The sequence below is a fragment of the Echiichthys vipera genome (genome assembly GCF_963691815.1).
Source record: "Echiichthys vipera genome assembly, chromosome: 9".
In the NCBI taxonomy this organism is placed as follows: Eukaryota; Metazoa; Chordata; class Actinopteri; order Perciformes; family Trachinidae; genus Echiichthys; species Echiichthys vipera.
The window spans coordinates 6,164,637-6,186,737 of NC_139834.1; the positions used below are offsets into that span (position 1 = coordinate 6,164,637).

At 41.8% G+C, this 22,101-nt stretch overlaps 1 protein-coding gene across 2 annotated transcripts; it reads right to left on the reverse strand.

The window, feature by feature from the left end:
• Nucleotides 1-125: 125 nt before the first annotated feature.
• On the reverse strand, nt 126-21,738 carry mical1 (microtubule associated monooxygenase, calponin and LIM domain containing 1). 2 transcript variants are annotated; one of them, XM_083919262.1, is made up of 24 exons: nt 21,659-21,738; nt 17,778-18,088; nt 16,669-16,876; nt 15,893-16,000; nt 15,680-15,775; nt 15,351-15,506; nt 14,400-14,500; nt 13,870-14,127; nt 12,431-12,546; nt 11,480-11,606; nt 11,138-11,216; nt 10,772-10,919; nt 9,514-9,704; nt 8,258-8,364; nt 7,910-7,966; nt 7,566-7,809; nt 6,797-6,864; nt 5,730-6,513; nt 5,523-5,641; nt 5,333-5,446; nt 4,015-4,108; nt 2,648-2,741; nt 2,331-2,404; nt 126-1,428 (listed from the first exon to the last, which is right to left on the reverse strand). In XM_083919262.1, the coding sequence occupies exons 2-24, from the start codon at nt 18,033-18,035 to the stop codon at nt 1,235-1,237; spliced, it is 3,795 nt and encodes a 1,264-aa protein (XP_083775388.1). In that variant the 5' UTR covers nt 18,036-18,088; nt 21,659-21,738; the 3' UTR covers nt 126-1,234. The 2 variants fall into 2 exon arrangements, with proteins under 2 accessions (XP_083775388.1, XP_083775387.1); XM_083919261.1 differs by having other exon boundaries at nt 21,606-21,684.
• Between the last annotated feature and the right edge of the window lie 363 nt (nt 21,739-22,101).

Here is a 22,101-nt window from a genome sequence, read left to right on the forward strand (position 1 = left end):
TAAGACATTTTTATGAAATTTGGTCTAAATTAGCGTAAGACTTTGTGAGTAAAGGCCATAAACGGGCCAATGGGACGGACAGACGGTCAGCTATCTTCAGCATAAAAGCATGAAAACTAAAAACATCAAAGTGCATGAACTTTATTTGATATACTGTGAAGTGCCCAGGCGGCACACAATTGCAGCAGAACAATGAATGTATAAGGCTCCTTTTTCACTAACAAACTGGTGTTTGTTTCCATTTTGGCTATTCTGCCAGCACATGAATAGGAACACCTGCAAAATGATAAAAGATAGCATTTATAAACAGATGAACCCGTCGGTTTAGTCTGTTTCATTCACACTCAAATCCCTGGGTTCATAAAATACACCACCGGTTAAAGAGCAGCCGACTGTCGAAGGCCATCGGTGAAAAAAAAACAAAGCCAAATTGTGATCCAAGAGGACTGAACGATCAACCCCTGAGATTAACAACCCAACCCATCTGGAAAAAAGGACATGGTGAACAGCAGGAAGTGCTACAAAATCCAGAAACGAAAAGTGAAGTGGATAAGAAAATTAAAATCATGAATACTATTAATGGAATTTATAAATTCTAATATTTTCACTACCTTTTTTTCTTCTCTCCACCATCATATATTTCTAGAATTTATTCAGTGTACAAATACTAAACATAGAGTTATATGTAAATTATGTCACTGTGTACAGTAGCACTTGTTCATGATGTATTTTCAAAAACACCAGAGCTGTCTCTAAAGCTCCAGACCCAGATACTGCAGGTTACCCACCGCTTTGACATGTTTGTGACACCAAAGCCAGGCTGAGTCCCAGGCTGGGTAATGAGAATTTGCCATGTAGCAGTTGCAGACATCGGGGGGGTCCTTTTTCATATGTGTTCTGTTGCTGTGACCCCACTATCACAGCAGACAGGGCTTATGGAAAGCTATTGGACGTGTCAATTCAAAGCCTCAGATCCCCAGGCTTATGTCTCCCTCTAGGGGGCGGATTGCAGCAGATATTCACTCATCCTCTGGCCCGTAAACCTCCACTGTTTATCCTAGTCGTGTAAAAAAAGAAAAGAGACGGCTTGTGGCAGGCTACCCTCCGCAACCACTTTGTTTCGTCTTTGGCTTTGCGAAAGTTAAGTCTCAAGTCAGAAAGCAGCAACACGCGTGTAGATGTGTGGGCGTCTACTGCATGGTTCATGGAGGTTCATGCCGGTAATGTGTGCGCGTTACGCCCAGTGGACCTGAGCTCCTGCCTTTGAGTGTCGTTTGGCTTCCATGATGGAGAAGGCTTCTTGCTCCTCGCTCATCTCCTTCAGCCTCTTCTCCTCCAGAAAGGACACCAAGGAGTCCCTCATGTCCACTACGTCGATCATCTGTTGAAGGACCCGCTCTTCTTCCGACTGCTGCTCTGGGGTCTTGTCTGCGAGACAAACACAAGTGCACACTTTAAAAGCAGCTGTTATCAATATTTTTATGATAATTTATCACTGACTGGGAAAACACTATAAAAGAGGGGCCGCTTGTAGTGATGATCCTATGTAGAGAATTATCACCTGAATCTGCATTTCTTGTTTCAGCTCATCGTTTGGCTCTCATAGCAACCAAGGTGCCAGAAAAAACATTGGCATTGTATGTTTTTGCAAACCACAGATACGATGAATTGCAACGTTTCTGAACTGCTGCAACCCATTCTCCATACTCGTCACATACCAACAATTTTGATTTAGCGGTAAATAGTTTTAAACACGTGGTTAACGTTGTAAATTTCAACAAAAACTATTTACGTTATGTTTATGCAGCAAAACTACATGGTTAGGTTTAGGAAAAGATCGTGGTTTGAGTCAAAATAAGTATTTAAGTTTCAATTTCACACAGGACATCACATGAACCGCAGTCTCCAGGGTCAAAGTCCGGTGTTTGTTTGACCCGACCATCCAACCCTGATCTCCTCTCTCAGTGGAGTTTGAGGCGCATTAAAAAGGTTTCATATCAACAATGCCAACATGTTTTTTCTGGCTGCTGAGTTATTTCAGAGAAATGTGTAGATCTAATCCTCCATACATAAAGGACTATATAGACTTATATCACAAAGTGCACTGTTTGTTTACAGGGCTGTGTAAACACGGCCACACTGTCCAAAGCCCTGATGTTCTCATTAGAAGAGGAAACATGGAATGATTATCTCAGCGGCAGGGGCGGAAACACAACTGCTGCTTGTTTCTAAGTTGGCTTGCTCACTTTTCTAACTGCTTCAAAATCAATAGGACTATTCAAGAGGCTTCAGCAACAAATGTGCTCTTATGTGCACACCAAAGTACACACCACTTAGCTCCATGTATTTCCTGAGCTCCAACTCCAGCATGCTCTGCTTGTCTTCCAGTTCGAGCTGTCGAGACCTGAGAGAAAAAGCAAAGTGAGTCACGTCAACATCCTGCTGTGGCTGCAGGTCATCGTGAGGCCACACGGCAAAAAGTCTGGCTGTAGAGAAGATTGGTTGCTAAGGTGAGAATAAACAGTAACCACAGTGTTTCGATGTGGACGTCGGCTGTTACTACTCGGTCACGTTTCCTCACAAAACCTGTCATGATTTGGCAGAATTACTGTGCATTGCTGTTTGAATTCACAAGGTGCACACTCACGCCACCATGAGGTCAGACTCCTCCGACAACACAGCGTTCTTCTCGTGGACGAGTTGGATCCAATGCTCGATCATTTCAGGAGAGCCGCTGCTGCCTGGGGGTGGAAATATACAGTGTTTGGGTATCGGTGTGTGAGGTTTGTCAAGTTGGGGGAAAAAAAACAGGTTTGTATAGAAAATTCTAGACAAAGTGGTGCGCTTTGTGCGACACAACATCCCTATAAGAGTCATAGAAGAGAGCGTGTCTATAGAGAAACAAGGAGCCCCTCAGGCAACACGCGTCTCTTGGTTTCTGGAGGCAGTTCCACGTGAATTCAGCTGACTTGTAAAATTCAAAGTGGAACATTTGAATCCATCAATATTAATACATTAATTTAGTATTTTAAGAACACTATGTCCAGGGCTCATTATATTCTGGTTTTATGTAAACACCAGGGACCAAAAAAACGATGCATATACACAAAAAACATGCATACACCTTTTTCCACATGAAGTAGTATTTATAAAAGGAAAAATGTGCGGTGAGATTGTGTACACCTCAAGCACACTTTAGACCAGGCGGTCACACTTTTTTTGTGGTCAATAATAATAATAATAATAATAAGGTGATGAGGAAGAGATTAAATATGAGAGACGGGTAACTTTGTTCTATAAAAGTTTACTCTGTAATATGTCAATCAAAAGCGCATTTATAAACTTCATTTTAAATGAGTTAAGACAATTGAGCGTCATCTCCCTGTTAATGATCGTAATTTGTAGAGCTAGTTTCAACATGAGCGCTATGAATGAATCATTGAGTTTCCTTCTGATGTTTAATAATAATTATGATCGAGATGTTTGGCACAATCGTGATAAAACAGCAGTATGGATGGTACAAATAGCCACAATCGTCCATTTATAGCTCACTGTGGATGTGGAAATGAGTCTTGTGCACATGCTTTATAAGTCTGACAATATATTTCTGTCTTTGTGCGTACACTGTCAATCTACACAGAGTTTTATGAATCTGCCCCCAGGTCTTTATTTATAATTTAATCAAGTATATTTACCATTTGCAGAGCAGCTCTTCTCTAGTTTAGTGCTTTGTTTTAAATCAACAGCTTCTCATTTGTCTCATTGTGTTTTCTCTCCTTCATTCTACTACTAGAAGATAGAGGACTCAATTTACTGCAATCTACAAAAGGCTACATCTGCTTCATGCATGAAACAACTTTGGGTTGCATGTGAAATGAGTTAAAACCATTCAGCCCTTAAAAAATATAAGTTTAGAAAAATAATAAATTAAATTCTCTGAAAAAGTATAACAAGGAGCCTTTGGTATATCAGGATTGACAAACCACAGGTCTGCTGTTAGCATTTGGGTCTTACCAGCCTCTCCTCGCAGAGATCGCTCCAGCTGGACCCCCTTTTCCTCCAACTCCTTGAAGGTCACTTCAATCTCCTCCAGTCTCCTCTGGATGGACTGAACCACAGAAACAAGATTTTGCTTCAGGACATTTTTACAATTCTGTTTATGATGCTGTTTATGGCTGCCATTTCTCTGCAATACACATTCAGTATAGTTACGTTCCATAATAATGTATCTATACAGTGTGTTTCACTGGGCATAATACGTTTTTTCTTAAATTTGATCTTAAGAAAAGATTCACGAGTGTGTCCCTAAACTGTTTGTACTGTTCTTATATTGATGAATGGCATTTCCTCGTAAGTTGAAAGTGCATGCTAGATGATCCTAATTAGCAGGTAAATGCCCCATAAAAGGGCGTGAGACTGCCGGGCCGTGTGCAAACAGCCACAAACAGAAATGGAAAAGAAAAGTTTCACTAATCAAGTCAAGGGAATGTCCAAACAAAAGCATAAAGAGAGTGGAGGAAACATAAATCCTACAGGTTTTAAAAGAAGGTATTTCTGCAGCAACACCAAAAGAGCTGCCATGTTTAGTGGAGATAGATTAAAAAAGGTACACAAATGTCTTCTGTATCTGTTCTGTCCAGCTCTTTGCTGTGTCTTTTCCTCTATCCATGTCTCTCTTCAGTTGTACTATTTAATAAAGGCTTAAAAAAGCCCAAAATATATCTTCAAAAAACAAAACAAAAAACAAACCTGCTTTGGCTAGTGTCTATTTAATTTAAAAAAAATACTGCTTTGTAAAATAATGACAATAAATATTGAAAAATATTCTGAAAGCTACAAATATTGTTGTAATTGAAATCATTAAATATTATACAGCTGCAATATCGAAGAAAGTGCAATAACCATCTGTTTCGCACAAACATGTCACATGCTGCTCTTGAGTGTGTGTAGATTTTGTAACTAATTGTTTCCCAAATAAGAAAACACTGGTGAATGTCAGAATCTTCTTAGGAATGATGTTGGTGAACGAGGCCCAACGTTAGTACAAAGATTTCACAGATAGAGATGCGAAACCACTGTACTGTTTTGACTTTTCTCTCATTTACATTAGCCCCTGTGTTTATGGTTTACATTTAAAAAAAACTGAAAATGACCGGCATAGTCCACGTGTCTTAATCGGAAAACGTATGCTGTCATTTTGGAAAAAACGGTATGATAATAATATAATAATGAGCATTACTGTGCATGTAAACAGTCACTGAGTGAGGTTGGAGAAGCCACTGACCAATAAAACAGGAGCTTTTGCGTATTGTAACACTGAGAGGACACTGACCTGGGCTTTACGCAATCGCTGTAATTCACTCATCTTGGCTCGCCGCTCCAGTGTCCTCATCTTCATCAACTCCATCTTCTCAGCCTCAACAGGGTCAGATGGCACAGTCTGAAACTAAAGGCAAGGTGTCAGTATTCTAAATATAAAAATAGAGCATGAATAAAAACATGAGCTCCATTACTTTACTTACTTTTTCATCATATAAGTCAACATCATCTCGTTCAAACATCTCATCGTCGTCGTCATCGTCGTCGTCATCTTCATCGGCACCCTCCTCTGAGGTGCTGTGAGCATGTCTGAAGGTTGTTTCTGGGGTAAAAAGATGTAAGAAAGATGTTGTAACAAGTGTTTCACAGCAAAGAATTGTTCTCCACCAAAGATCAAAGAGGAGACGTACCGACTCTCCCTGGATGGTTGATGAGGACACTGAGCCGGGTGTCTCTGCTGATCCTCGGGGAAGACAGATTCCAGGGGGAAAACTTTGAACGCACCCTTGTCTGCCCGCTCGGCATCTCTTTTCTCCTGAAGCACCGCCGATTCCTCTTCTCCCGCATGTGACCAGCCGTGCTCCCGCTCCAGTAGCCCTCCTCTTCTTGCCCGTCCAGAGCCTCCGGTTTAGGAGGGCTTGGACCTCCTGCAGTTGCAGACGAAGAGGAGCAGGAGGATGATCCACCAGGGGTCTCCGAGTCGGAGTCCACGCTGAGGCTCTTAAGATTTACAAGCTGGCTTTTCTCCTCATCGGTCAGCTGAAGCTTTCGGAGCGACTGTTTCGGACGGGAGTCTGGTGCTGCCTTGGAGTTCTCCTTCGTAGGGGTTGGAGATGAATGTTTTTCTGGAGTCGAGGGGTTAAAAAGGTGGATTTTGCGAGGTTTTGCTATTGGAGGAGAGGGCTGAGGGCTGGGTGTGGTCTGCCAAGAGAGGCGGGGCTTGGGGACAGGATAGGGCACGGTCTCCTCCTCAGTGGGTGCTGCTTCCTCAGTTTTAGATGGAGATTCTGTGGGAGTTTTTGATGGATGTGGTTCTTGGGGGTCTTCCTTGGATTCACGTATATGGTGGTCCGGTCCACCAGAGGGACCACAGTCCAGAGTGTGCTCATACTCCTCATCTGATGGAGATGGTGTATAATCATCACTGGAAAGCCTGTTCTCTTCATTTGTCCCTTTGTGATTCCCTTCAGTTTCCTGAATGCAGAAAGGGCAGTGAAAAAAAAAGGCAAAGAAAGAGCACAAATCCTGGTTTAATATGTTTTGGTCCTCAGACTACATCTGGTTTGACACAAACATTCTCATTAGTCATGTACAACTGCTTCCCTGCAGGCTGACGACATCGGACCAGGCACCAGAGGGATAATATATCATGCCACACAAGATTGTGTAACACGGGCAAAACGAACACGTGGATTCTACATGGAGTCTGGAGCAACGAGCAACAGAAGGATTTACATCTGCATGTTCAGTGACCCACCTTACAAGAAGTTTCTGCCCCGTTTTCCAGCTCCAGTTCTTCAGAGTGCAGCTCACAGTAAAATCTCCCTGAGGGGACATCACAGACAAAAACAATAAACGGAGTTGAAAAGTCAGAGACAAGTGTATGTTGATGTGCTAAAGAAGAAGAAAAAACCCTGCTGTTTTGATAAATTATTAATGTCCTTTCAGTCTAAATGGAAACCCCTTTAAAAGGGTCTCAGTGCAAATTATTAATTACACTGATAAATTAATAAGTGGTGCTTCACTTATTGGAGCAAAACCGCTTTGAGAACACATTATACTACAGGTGTGATCGCAGAAATACAAATGCCTTATACTCAACGACAGAGCATTACAGCGATAGCTCGGCTGTTTTGAAGTGGGGTTGCATCTATAATCAATGTACAGTAGACAATGGTCAGCAAACAGCAGTACTGACACAGAAGCTGCTGTCGACAGGGACAGCAGCTGCACCAAAACATACTACACCTTAATAAAAGGCCTGTGTCGGTACTCGTGTCTGCTTCTCCATATTGGCGTTGTGCTAACACTCATCTACTGGAGGTAACACACTGACTATAGATAAGCCAACCTATCCCTTTAAGTCCTTAAATTGAGGATTAAGCAAACAAGAGGCGGCTAAAAAAGGATAACAGTAGACCAGATATTACACCAAACAAGCACAGACACTTAGGAATTAAATATTAAATAAAAAATATTTTGAGGGTTTGTGCCGGGAAGTAATGGGACACCTCTCCTTTACTCACCTGTAGTCTGGTCAAATGTGTATCCTCCCAGTCTGAGTGTGATGCCGCATCGATGGCAGGTGAAGCAGCTCCGATGGAAGAACTTTCCCTCAGCACTGATGCGCTCCAGCACATAGACCCTACGACCACAGAAGTAACACTCCTCGCTGTTTGTCATGGACGCACCGGTGCCAGGTTCAGCCTCGGGTTCAAGATCGGGATCAGGTGAAGGACTGAGCTCAGGGGACACAGGAGGCACCACCGTCTGAAGGGGGGAGGAGACAGAGTTAAATCCAGTAAAGCAACATTGGCAGAAAAAAAAAACAGTAGAGAATCATTAGTACAGAGAGTTTAACACAACTCACACTGTCCTCATCTCCCATCCTCGTCTCTCTTTCTCTTTTCTCAGTTGCCAGCTTTTCCTGCAGAGAACAGAGCTAATAAATATGACATGACCTGATTATGTTCACTATGTGGACGACATCCACAACATTTTAATGACCAACTAGAAAACTGCTTCCCTTTGAAATAACATCTAACACTTTTCCAAGAAAGAGAAGTAACAGATGTGAGTCACAGACAGCACAAGAACCCAGACAAAAGGCCCAGACGTGAACTCCAGCAAACGATGCCAGGAGTGTTTGACAATATCTTTATCAAACATTTTTATCTGTGCTGCATAAACAGTGAACTCACAGTCACAGTGGGCGTACCTTGCGTCTTTGCAGAGAGTTGTGCTTCAGCTTGTTCAGGAAAAAGACAGCCGACTGGGTCTGGGAGAGAGTCAGAGTTTTGGACGACGGCAGGAAGGCTGCAGAGTCTGAAGGCAGAGAAAATGTCAGAAAGGGCCACACACACCAATTCTTACTATAACTCTTGGCTGAAAAACCCTAAACACCTTACTGTTGGCCTACTTGCAGCTCAGCATACAGATGCTTCAAATACTCTGATAGTGCCTTTTTTTTTTTTAAATATCTTCAAGGTGCACCCTTTTATGCTGTCAGAAATATAAATATCTTACTTGTGTTTTCTTTAGCGCCACAGCAGCAGAATTTAACTTGTCAATCCATATAAAAAACTCTTCAGCTTCTGCTCTCACTACCACTCCCATCCTTTCATCATTCAGATAAGGTTACCGGAGAATGACAGCTCCCTGCTGCCTGCACATCAGTCGGCGGATCCCAAGCAGGGTAGCACACAAACACACACAGCGTTCATCACACCTACTTCAGCTCATCCAGTGCCTCAAAAACGCTGGGCTCGCATTTACACAAACTCCTCATTCTACAAAGACTGTCAGAAATACCTCTGCAGGGAGAAAATCCTCTGTCAGCGCAAGAATAGAAGATCTCTCTGAGACCCTAGTCCCCTCAGACCCTTGATAAGCCAGGTCCACACGGTGTCTGTTTGCTCTGTCTGCTACTGCTGCTGCTACTGGGCTGGCTTAGTGGCAGGAGAGCAGCACAACCAGTAGAGGCTGGCTCGGCTCTGAGCACAGCCCTAGCCACTTAAGCCAAATGCATTCTGGGTAGCAGGCTCTTAAAGAGGCAGCAGCAGTGTGATGTTTCTTAACACCAAACACATTTCAGTGGGAAGGCACCTGACCCTTTTAAGATGATGCTAATGCCTGTGCAGTGTCTAAGCAACAGAGTTACATAAGATTAATGCTGCTGTCGCCAACAGCTATCTACAGAACCATATCAGAACAACAATAGCATTTAAAAACGACATAGTTGGTGAAAACATTTACTGTGGTAAAAAGTTTTTTTTTTAAATTATTAGCAAATAATACACGCTCAAGTACTGTACAAATTATATTACTTCATTTATATTTTATTTGTACACCATTGAGCCTATATATTAACTTTCACCATTTGTTTTGACCACTTTAATATTTATATTTTTTAGTTAGATTTTTATATATATTGTAAAAAAAATAAATAAATAAAAAGAGCATTGAACCTTTTACCTTTTGCAGGCGCAGTGAAAGCATTTTGGACCCGGGAGAGGTAGAGGACCATGGACAGCTTGTCTATCTGACCACTCTTGGCCAAGTCCCTGGCACACATGACGGGTGGGATGCCCAGCTCCTTCTCCAAAATGCTAAAGGCCAGTTGGTTGTTGTGAACAGCACTAGTCTCATCCAGGGAGGACATGTCACTGAGGAGGAATCAGAAAGCTGATATCACTCTAGTTGCTCAAAGGGCGACCTTCAGAAACAATTTGTGCAGCCACAGGAAATGATGCATTATAATTTGAATCCTCTGCGGTTCATTTTAATACTTTCACTGCACTGTCAAACAGACACAGTGGTGAATAACAACATTTCTTTGTACAATTAACGCTTGAATGACGGAGACACTTGCAAATGACAAGGTTGTACAAAATGCAAACCCCACTTTGGTGTTTCATTTTTACAAAATTTGAAATAAACACTATTACAGTGCCTTATTTACAAGATATTTTGTCAATGCTGACAAACAGAAGTGCATCTTTGGATGGATGGGAAAAACAACACTGAATGGAAATACTACTGACCCGTCCATCCCATAAATAATTCATGAACAGTAACTGATTGGTTTGGGTTTACCGCCCTAAAAAGCCTCTGTCAGGTTAGGAACGGTAACTTGGAGAAAGCTACTGGTTGCATGGCAACTAGTGGCACTTTGAGTGTCACAGGAATTATGTTGTGTCATCAATGCTAGTGCTGTTAGCTTAAGTTAGCATTGTTCGTGGACAACCCTGCGGTTTATATGAAAGTTGTTCCCTAAACTGGCAGTCACTCATCAAAACTCTGAGAAACACTGCTCCACAGTATAAATTACAAAAGGGACAGGTCCTTCTTCATTCTCAAACTTAAAAGTATGAGTCTGTGCAACATTTTTAACAGCTGCCGTTTGTAATTGGTTTTAGTCATCTGATAATTCTGTTTTTTTCATCATATTGCTTTAATCATTGAGTACCTGTTCCCATTTTATAACCTGCACACGAGTTTTCATGCTATGCAGTATTAATCATTTTATTACTATAACTTTAAAACTGTGAAGCACTTAGGAACTCTAAAATAAAGTTTACTTCCTTTTCACAGCAAAGATGGCCATCACATATGTGTTAAATGGAAATACCCGATCAAAACGTTTCAAATGAGCACAAGTAAAAAGCAACACATAAAATACAACGTCTTACAAACACATAAAAACCAAGTTAATGCCTGGGGTGGGACTCACATGACATGAGGTTTGAAGTGGTGGATCAGAGCACACAGAGCCAGCCCAGACCTCCAGGATTGGGTAAAGTCTTCCACCTTCACGTTCTCATAACCTGCGGTGTGTTTCTGACACCATTTCAACAACTCCTCAAAGCCCCTGGCTGAATCTGAGGGGACAAACGGAGACAATTCATGAGACAGTGCTCTGCAACCACAGCGATGTGGTTTCAGTCATAAAAACGTCCCTCTGTGATGTGTTAATATGGTGTGAGTGATTTTTGTTTTCATGGAGGTGTTGATGTTGACCACAAAGTGTTCCCTCCTTTGCTACAACCCAGCTGAATCATAAAGGCCTTGAGTGGCTGCATAATAAAGAGCGGCTGACCTTGATGCATGTGAGAAAGCCTGTTCTTCTGTTTCTTGCTCGAAGGATTGGATTTATCCACATCATAAAGGTGCTGCACCTAGAGAAAGTGACAGGTAGATTAGTCAATACACTTAGAGATCTTAGACTAAAGTAACCTTTCACCGGTTCATCAAACAGGAACACAGCAGCAAATTAAGATACTCTTTAATGCAATCGATAACATTTTTTAATATATTTACTATAACAATATCAAACCTGTGTGTTTTTAACTGTAATCTGCGACCTTGAATGACCTCCATGATGATTAAGGTGCCTGCGAACCAAATATCTGTTGAGTAAATAAAGGATTACCGTCCTGACCTGGTTGGCCTGGATGGAGGAGACGTTGATTCTTGTGTAGCGCGTTTTGGGGTCGATGCTGTAACCAGCGTAGTTTTTGCTGGTGTTTTCTGGTGTGGTCTGTGACAGGACCTGGTAGATACTCTCGCTGTACATTTGTGAAGAAACGGACAACAGAAGTCATTCCGAGCCCATAGAGTGCAGCCCCCAAACCAACCAACAGATGGAAACACAGAGATGCGTTGATGATACATTACCGGAAAAGGAAACTAACACTAATAACGGCAGTGGTGGTGATGCAAGTGGCTGGGTTTAGACATCACTCAACTGTACACATTTTTGACTTGATGTTAGATTATCAGAAACAGAACTGAACATATCAAAAATAAATGTTTTGAATAGTCTAATATTTAATTATTCTTAATTATTCTCTGACCCCTTTATTCTGTATTCTCCTCACCACAACATATTTCATAGGAAGATTCTGTCTTAAAAGTATCAAAATTGGCACACTTAATGGGCAAACATGACTTCTTTCAAACACAGGAGGCCTCATTGTTTTTATTCTTGTCACCTCAAGCAATCATGCTGAAATATTTATTTGTGCCTGTGCAATCAGAACAACCATCCACCACACTCATTATCTCAGGATGGGAAGTGTTGCTGGTGAGGAGATCCACAGGCTTACTTATGAAGTTGGCACTACTTTGTTTTCAATACTTTCGGCGTCATTCATTTTTCCAAATGTTTAAAAGCGTATTTCAGTTTTTCTAAAGCCAAATACCATAATAATATAATAGCATAACTAATGGTGTTTCCCAACAGAAACAGAAAGAACGCTACACCAAATAAGCAAACAAATATGGCAAGTAGTGAAGAATCAAGAGGTAGCTGCATCATTGCTCAAGATGTAAAGATGAAATGGGATTATCTGTATTGTGTGCTGCTTAGTATTTCATGAAGAAAACTCACCGCTCAGCCAGGACCTTGAGATGTGGGACCCCCATGCCCCAGCTCCTCACCATCCACGCTGTGTCAAAAGAAGCAAGAAACCCACGGGCAATACCTGTGCCCAGAGGCCAGAAAGGCTGCAGAGAAGAGAGCATAAAGAACTCATTATAGCACACTAAGATACAACTGACGACGTGACACTTATTAAAACTTACGGCACAGAAAAATAAACAGCTTTCTGAACTTTCATGCAAACTCTACAGAAGAGCTTATCAAACTTGAAAACTGTCATGATGTCATTTTATGTAAACTAAGAGTTCACCGTCACATGAGTGGCTATGTGTGGCTGTTTTTAGACACAGTGGTGCTTTAGGCTAAATGCTAACATCGGCATAAAAACAAGTCCACTCCGACAATGCTGATGTTTAGCAAATATAATGTTGCTAATAGAATTGTCAATAGAGTGCTGCAGGGATGAATGTGTTTTTATAGGCCAACCCAGAAGCTAGCATCTCCCTGGCTCCCTCAACAAAAAGCTTTTTTCATCGGCTTTTGAATTATTGCAGAAAATAGATTCTGTAGCAAACAAAAGTGTATGATACTTTTGTTCAGCAAGATAATCTTCACAAGTGAACACTTCTTTTATGATTTTGGAAGCATAAATGAATGAAATGAATAAACAAACTACACCGTGGTTACTTCAACGTCATCACCATTAAAGGCGGACTAGTGAGCGGTGTGATGACATTTAATGTCCCAGACCTTTGTAGTCTCATTTAGCGACCTGTTAGCAACCGCTTTTTGCAAGACACATAAAAGCGTCAAACGTCACAAGTGGGGTATAAACTGACGTGTTTTGGGTCGTAAAAACAAACACCCATTCAAAAAACTTTTCTGAATTCGAGATGAGGTAACCCGGAAGTAGAAAAATGTAAACTGACTCCTGGGTTTTTGGACTCTAGGCTATAGCTTTGCATGTATTTGGTCATAAAGTGTGCTATGGAGTAAGTAGTCAAATAAGTAGGCTATGGAACAATGATAAATACTTCAAAGTTATTACAATGTATCCTCAGGAGGACATGAATGTCTGCACCAAATTTGATGGCGAGAATCCATAAAAAAAAAACTGACAAGATCTTTCACTCAAAACCACAAATGTGAACCTCGTGGTGGTGCAAGAAAACTTGGTGGTTCACTGAATTTATTACATCGTCTCTCAACCATGAACGTTTGTTTAACATTTTCTGCCAATGCATCTTGTAGTGAGATGTTTCACAGGACAAGTGGAACATTTGACCTGCTTCATGAAAACTCAAGGATTCATCCTCTGGGGATCATGAAAACATGCATTTTTCCATTCATGGGTGTTGAAATATTTCAGCCCATCTCTAGAGCAGCACCGCTAGTGTGGTTAAAACTGTGAGTTTTGCACCAGATCCCTAAAAATGCCGCTCCCCTACCTCCACCAGGCAATCTCCAACAAGAGCCATCAACAACTTCTTCCCCTTCCTCTCCCTGACCAGAGAGGCATTCTCAGCACGGTGCATGCAGGTGAAGTCGAACATGGCCACGTCTGGCTGGCCGGCAGGGTTCTGGGCAAACTGCAGGTCAGGCAGTTGGCCACCTGTGGAGAAGTATGCAGCATCATGGGCATACGCGCACAAAGCCTTGTGATCCACGTTTGCAGGAGCCAGCAGCTCCTCTGCATCGCTGTAGTCCTGCAGAGACCGAAAGAGAGAGAGCAGGTGCCATCTGATGAGTCACTTTCCTGATTCTCAGTGACATGTTTTATACTTGGTTTGCATCTTTGGCTAATGTGTCAGGGCTGCAGAGAAAGAGGAGCTGACTGGCAGTTTATCTATTCACACTGGAGCAGCTGCATGGCTGTTTCATCCATCTGGTTTGTTCCTTTTTTCCTTTACAGGCCAGAGATACAGCCAGTGCCAATAAGAACCACACTATTTCTTGGTAATGGATGTGTTGTTCTCACCTGTTTAATGACCCCTTTCTTCAGCAAGCTCTTCTTCTTGGCAGTCATGACAAAGTAGTGGGTGTCGTCTTTGTAGTAGACAATATTCTCCAGATCAATACCTGGAATGGAAAATGGAGAGAGAGAGAAATGGTGGGAGAGAAACCAGCATAGCAGAGTGGGAGAACCAGGAGGTCTGACTTCAAGAACATTTGTTATTTGAGAGTGCCATTTTCTTTTTTTCGTTTTTCTGCTCATTTTTCTGGACAGTCACACAACTCGGTGCAATCAAGGTTATAAAAGGTGACACACATAATTCCTGTAAGGGCGGATTTCATCAAGATTTACATTGTCACAGGAAATGAACTGAAGATTGGCACATAGATTAACAGCTTCGCTACCCTTTTCACACTTCACACTGAACCCAACCTGACAGTGTGAACATTATTTCATAATGCATTCAGGCTGCGAGCCACAGGAGAGAACAATCAAATGAAAATAAAAAGCGCTGATATTCTTATTAGAAATGTTACGGTTCAGTGACTGTACTTCGTGATTCTTGTTCTTGCTTAGTGCAAGTCGTGGTATAAAATGAGTTTATCTGAAGCGTCTCTGAGTTCCTCTTTTCTTGCTTCAATTTATAGCAAGTTGAAATGAAATTGAAATGGAGCACACCCTCTAGGTGAAACTCAGAATGAGGTTCATTTTTTGTTTTACTGTCCTGTTTCAAAAGAACATCAGGAAAGCACTTTTTTAGTAAAATGACCTCCAATTACAATGATTTCTTTTGGCTAGATGACTGAGTTGTACTTCAGGAAGGGAACCGGATTTTATTTGCAAAGCTTTAAACCCTTTGAACAATACTTTGGTGTCTTGTAAACCCTTGAGGGCTGGATACTTTGTGTGCATGACAAAGAAACAAAGAAATGAGGTTGAACATTACCGAACTGTAGATATCGTATGGCTTCCTACCTGTCTCAGTGAGCAACTCTTGGAAGAACTTCTGGTTGTAGATGCGGGCCACACCGCTGATCTCTGCCACATGGGCCTCTTCAGCTGTGTGTCTGTTGATGAAGTTGGTTGTGATGCCGATAGCCAGCTTGCCTCGCAGCTCCTTATGTTTAAAACCTGGTAGTTTGGGAAAGAATAAAAAGAGGAAACCGGGTTGATGAAAGCTCACTTTTTGAATAGGGCTGTCACAGGAAGCTTGTCCTGATGTGTAACTGCCAGGCCTTGCAACATTTTAACTGTTTTCTGCCCCCAACAATGGGAACAGAAGTGGTTCAGTGCGTTTGTCTCACCATCAGGGACAAACCTGCCTCCTCCAGCAGAGATAAAGACGTCAAACTGGAAGGTTGAAGCAGGATGAGACCCAGGCTGCAGCTTGGCCATCCAACCTGGCCGAAACGCATCAAATTTTGAGAATATCTTTACATGCTGCTTTATAAAATATACAACAGCTGATGGAGTAAAACTAGCAGGGAGAGTGATTGCTGGTTGGTAAATGTATGTACCGTTATCTCCTGAGGGCTCAACCAAGCCCTGAAACTCCACTCCGGTGTGCACCTCCACCCCAAGGAGAAGTGAAACTTTCAATAAAATCAACTGCAGCTGACGGATGCCTGAAAGAACATGTAGAATTAATTGGAATTGCAAGATATTGTAGATACTATATGCAAAGTCAGTCGAATCAACCATTTTGGTTGATGATCAACTTAAAGCATTGATCAAGGGTAAAATAATGTCTCCTCTGTTAATTATTAGAAAATCGATGCAGCAGTACCAGAAATATCATATTTTTTAATTCTACATTTTTCTACGTTGTTATAAACCAATGCTTACATTACCCACAGCGCAACTCAACCAACGACAATTCAGTTGGAGAGGCAGGTATGTTAGCGGCTAATGTAGCCTCAGGCTAATGATCTGTGGGCCAGAGGTCTGGTAAGCTCAGTTCTTTCTAACTCCAAACGACAGCACTTCATGCAGCTCCCTCTGGAGCCACCACAGGTTTTATACAACGCCCCGTTAAGTGGATCACAATTAGGTGTTTGAAACCTGAGACTCTGCCATAAAACTCATGGATATAAAATGTGTGGGAACTTGATGCAATAAGGTCTCTCTCAAACTCTTAACATTATGTCATCCTCTGATAATTGACCAACACTCTGCCCCCTTACCAGACACTAACACGCTGAAATGAAACAAATGGTGTAGATTAATTTTCTGTTGATCACAGAATAACCACAGATCAGGTTCACAGTACAGGATAGTACATGAAGTCACCCACTGATGTGATCCAGAGATCCTGTGCAGAATTTGCCATGGAACTTCTTGGCTCCGAGCCCGCGGAGGTCATAAATGGTATAGGGCCACAGGTGGAGAACGTTGTTCCGGGAGAAAGACTCTCTCTTCTCCAACACCACCACCTGAGCCCCCAGCAGGGACAGTTCGATGGCTGTTCTCAGCCCACATGGCCCAGCACCCAACACAAGACACTAAGAGAGAGTGAGTGGGTGATGTGATATGATAATAATCAAAGAATGAGGAAATCAGGTAATAGTCCTGCCAATCAATGCAAATTTAAAAATGTGATGATCAGGTTTCCTTTTTTTTAAAAACCTCAAGCCCAAACACTGTGCCAGTCAGTAGGATTTTTGGAACATTTACAAGGTTGGGCTACACCTAATCAGCAGCAAATCCCACAAAATCAGCATGGAAAACTGATGGACGGAGAAGGAATGATCCAAAAGCCCCAATTATTATTGTATAATGATTATAGTAATATGCAATAAAGTTGTGATGTCCACGACTTGATTTCACTTTCGCTTTTAAGGGTCATGGTTCAATTCAATTTTGTTATTTTAGAAGTGCAGCTGCAGGCTACTGATATGCTAACGTTTTGCAGTGTCTTTAGCTGCACACTAGTCTGTGTGTCGTTGATTTCGATGCTAGAAATTGAAGGCTCATTTCGATCAATGTTTGATTCAGCTAAAACCGCAACAAATATTCAGCTAAAACCGCAACACTGGCATTTTGTACTCATATTTATATTTAAGTTCAATATTTCAATCAGGTTATTATCTATTATTAGGGGCTTTCAGTGATTTATCCAGAATTCAGCCTTGGAATCAGCACTTTTCATGTTTGCTCAATTTGACAAAAGGTGTGTTGCATTAGAACTGCTGACTCTGCTGACTTTAAATTACACAAGTTAACAATTAAACAAAACAATAAGTAGGAAAGGAAACTGAAACTTATTCAAAGCCAGCGTAGTCCATCTAGTCATCATGGAAATTAAAATAATTAAACATCAAATATTGTTTTATCAAAAAAGCCAGCAAAGACTGCCTTCAACATCCTTTTAAAAACAGAAAAGAGAAGAGTCACTGCCAGTACCTTGTTTTTGGTGCAGGCCTTTCCTTGCTTGTAATCTGTGTGAGATGCCCTTTTGTCCAGCTTCGTCCAAATGGCTTTGGCCTTCCAGTAGTTCAGTCTTTCCTTTAACTTGGAGTAGAAGCTCCTGAAATCCTTAGGATTGATGTCCAGTTGCCTGCAGAGTGCAGCAAAGTGGTGCTTCACATCCTTACAGGTCTGGGCTTGGACGAAGAGGTCAAATGTAGCGTGTGAAGGGTTGACAGGATCCTGGCTCGCCATAGTGAGAGGATGATGGCTGTCCCGGTCCTTTGCTCACTGGGTTTGTTGGTCAACTGTGAAAGAGGAGGTTATATGATGGTTTTAGGACTTCCTACCTGGAGATAACTGAGCTGTGGGGATAGGTTTACTGTAAATGATCAAAGGGCTCCAAAGTTGCCCTTGTTAACATTTATAGCGGTGGCCCAGTCTTCTGACTTGTGTGCTATGGGAAGTCTCCTCCTCATGGTCTCCTAACTATACTCCACATGTTTAAATGAGCAGGACTTCCTTGTCACCTAGTCCACACTGAGTCATAACAAACTTCCTCATCGTTTCGGTGGCTCACGGTATCTTATACTTTTGTAAAGACTGCTCTGCACTGAACGGCCCGCCCACAGCTGATGTGTCATCCTCACACACTGCCTCAGGAGGTGTGTGCCTGTCATTAGTTTCAGCATGAAAGAGTACACACAGTTTAATGGAAACATGTGACTAAGAACACATACAGTGCTGTAGAGAGAATAAACTTTTTCCATATGCCTGGACTGGAATAATGTCAACCAAACAAGATGCAGTCCAACAAGTTAATGCAGTTCGGTCTGATGAAAGACGACTGTAATTCGTTTTTTGTATTACAAATTTAAAAAAAGAACTAAAAAAAAAGAACTGGTATAGAATGAAAACTCATTCAGTTAGTGTTTTAATTTCAATTTGCCTGGAATTATTAAAGTGGTAAAGTTCGTAGCACAGTAGCTTTCTACACAATGTTTAAAACTTTAGAAACAAATAAAGCATGATTATGTTCTCAACCAATTACATTAGACATTTGGCATACAATATGAGCTCACAACTCATAATCGTTGTCAACATTTACTGAAGGTGGACTATTTTCAGACACGAGACACTGAGGGCGGCATGGTAATCTGTTCGGTAAATATCATACTGAATAAACGAAAGCACCCTTCCTACAGTAGACATCTATCTTAATGCTTTTTCTAGCAGCAACACGTAACACAGACACATGCATACAGTGCAGTGTGTCTGAAGTGAAGTACAGTTGCTGTGGTTGACATTTCCTGTAAGTAAGGCTCATGCATCACTTCCTGATGATAACATTAACCTCACAACAACTCCCCTCTGCTGCTAAATGTACAGCCTGTGCCCTCCACCTGAGACAGAGTCTATAATTACAGACCACTGCAACGTGTGTGTGCGTGACTGTGCCTGTGTGTTTGTGTGTGTGAACCTGATGGAAGCTGCATTTATGACCAACATTCCACATCTCACACTTCTTTAAACTACTAAATGTCTGTAGATATGCACTGAAAAAGCAACATCACGGTGACACAGCTTTAGAGCAAACATGACAAGAAGGTAAAAGTCTTCTCTGTCTTCTCCTGTTTTTTGCATTACTGCCTTTTACTCTGTTGCATATGGTTCCAATTCTGTCAAACAAGTTACTACCTACAATAAATACAAAGACAAACAATGCTGGAGGCTCCATGGAGACTCCAGCTCCTCCAAATTATATAGACCTAACACAAAAGGCTTTGACATGACAGCATAGCTCAGGGGAACACAATCTGCAACCAGTATTTCTCATGAGCATCCAGAAGCATTTAAAGGGATAGTTTGGATTTATTCAGACGTGGTTGGTCGTATAAGGTACTTCATCTATAGTCAGTGTATTAGCCACACTAGATGGAGGTCAGCACACCCCCAGTTTGGAGAAAAAGGGAGGACAGGCACAGAAGCTAACCAAGGTGTTGCTGTGGACAGGGGCCTAGACAAAAGAAATCTATTTTAGATTAAGTGTATGCTATATTTAGAATATTTTCACAGCTTCACCTTGCTGTCACAGCCCTGTTTAAGTATACACAGGGGGAACTGAAGCTGCTCTATGCTCTCCTCAAAGTCACCAGACTCCATTGACAAAAACAGTAATTTTACCTCACAGAACACGGGTAGTTGCTGGTCTATTGCTGCCATGGTCAGTTAGTTTGTTTTATTGTGTGGCTTTGGTATCTTAAAGGGTAAGGAACTAAGAAAACTAACAAACTAACAGATGGAGGCAGTGATAGAGCAGTAACTCCTGTGTTCTGTGAGGTCAAAATTGTTGTTTTTTTTTTTTTAAATGGAGTCTGGTGACTTTGACGAGAGCAAAGACGGTTTCAGTTCCCCGACGTAAGCTTAAATAGGGCTGTCCGACGGTAATGCAAAACTGTGAAAATATTCTAAATATAGCGTACACTTTAATAGATTTTTCTCTCTCTTTAAAATACATTTAGCTGCTGCTAAAAGTATTTTAATACACATTATAGCCTGGCTATAGATATGAACCTCATAAAAACCAAAAGAAAAATCAGAACTATTGTTTTAAACGTCCTATCTCCTTTATCCCTCCCAATAAAATTTCAAAGTGGTCACTATAAGAGAAAGTAAACACGCTTCCGCACACGTACAGTTTGGTCTGAAAAGATGAATCAAGATTGCAACAAGGTGCAAAGCCTGCTAACGGGCTGCAAATATAGCCAGTGTTCTGCCAGAGATAAAAAAAAAAGAATTTAGCCCAAAACAAACAGCCTGTGACGACAAGACAACCTGTCAAAACTAAAAATAACTCAGACGAGCATCTTTTATCTTATTCTCAAGGAGGCTGCTGTATTTATACTCTGCTCTGTTGCTGCTAAACAAAGAAACGCATAAACTAGTTTCCTGTGGTTATAAATGACCTTTTTGTGGCTCCGTTAAATATAGTTTGCAGATGGTCATGCTGAATGAGGTGTCATCTGTGGAAAAGGTAGACTAACACACACACACACACACACACACACACAGTCATCATCATCTGACTTGAGTTAAGCAATTCTAGGGAAGAGGCGAGTTTTAGCAGGAATGCCAATGGACAAGATGAGACAGAACCGGGATTTAAAAGATTAAATTGACCTAATTTTCTCCGGAGCCACTGGATTTCAATTGATAGGATTGACCCACCTTATTACATGGGTGTGTGTGTGTGTGGGTGTGTGTGTGTGTGTAAGCTCTCTGCACAAGTGCATCTGGCAACGCTGTGTGAGTCTGGATGTTGGATCAAACACTGATCTTCTGCAGCCTGGCAGGTTTTTGGAGAGAGGCGCACACAGAGAACCAAAACAGAAATGAGAGGTAAAGAGGGGAAAATGTGTAATTTCCTGCGTTTATCTGGCCCCAACAGACATCCACAGAAACATTAAGACAAACCCTTTTCAATGTTAAGACCTCAGGAAGCTGCTAAATGAAACAGGAAGGTGTGACACTGAATGTGCTGTAAGCAGGTTAGAGTCACAACACGGCACCAAGTGCTGGCAGCCAGGTTTAGGAGAATGCTGTGAGAGCTCACAGACGTATGTAGTAGATATAGGAGTTAAATAGATCTACATGGTCAGCGAACTCATTCATTCGAGTATTTTAAAGTGCAAGTGAACCACAAAAGATACACTGAATGTCACCAGAAAGCACCAGCACACTTACCAAACACGCAGGCTCACTTTTAAACTTCAATACGAGATAACTTACGAATTAACAGTGAAAACAAATCATACGCGTCCTTACAAGTCAACTATGAGCCGTGTGGAATCATGAGACGCGTCCGTGAGCAGCTTTACCGCGGTGCTGGAGCCGGGTGTCCGTGAGACCGAGTCCCGGCGGCGGTTTCCAAGTCCGCTCTTTGTTTACAGGTACAGAGAGTGCGCGCGGTCTCACCTGCGCCTCGCGCCCCGGAGCTGCCGCGCGAGTGGAGCCTCTCTTCCGGGACTTTCTGGTGAAGCTGCACAGTCACAGCGCGAGCGGCGGCGCACGTGACGACTAGGTGGATTACGTGTTTAAGGTGATATGTTTATCCCGAGGGCATCACCGTGTATGAATCAGTGATACACGTGCATGATACCTCTGCTTCAAATAGCATCTGAACAACCATTCATAATTAACATTAAAAAAATATATTTATTTAGTATTTGCTCAAACATTGTGCTTAATAACACCCCATCCACAACGACGACCCCACTGCTGTATGTGTAAAAGATCAAATAATAAATATAAATACATATTT

Bases quoted from the DNA above. Each gene is read 5' to 3' on its own strand.
- mical1 (XM_083919262.1), bottom strand. From the start codon at position 18,035: ATGGCGAGCCAGGATCCTGTCAACCCTTCACACGCTACATTTGACCTC. The intron at 15,776-15,892 runs GTACATACATTT...CGTTTCGGCCAG, and splicing joins TGAGCCCTCAGGAGATAACG to GTTGGATGGCCAAGCTGCAG. The intron at 1,429-2,330 runs GTGTGTACTTTG...TTTGTCTCGCAG, and splicing joins GAAATACATGGAGCTAAGTG to ACAAGACCCCAGAGCAGCAG.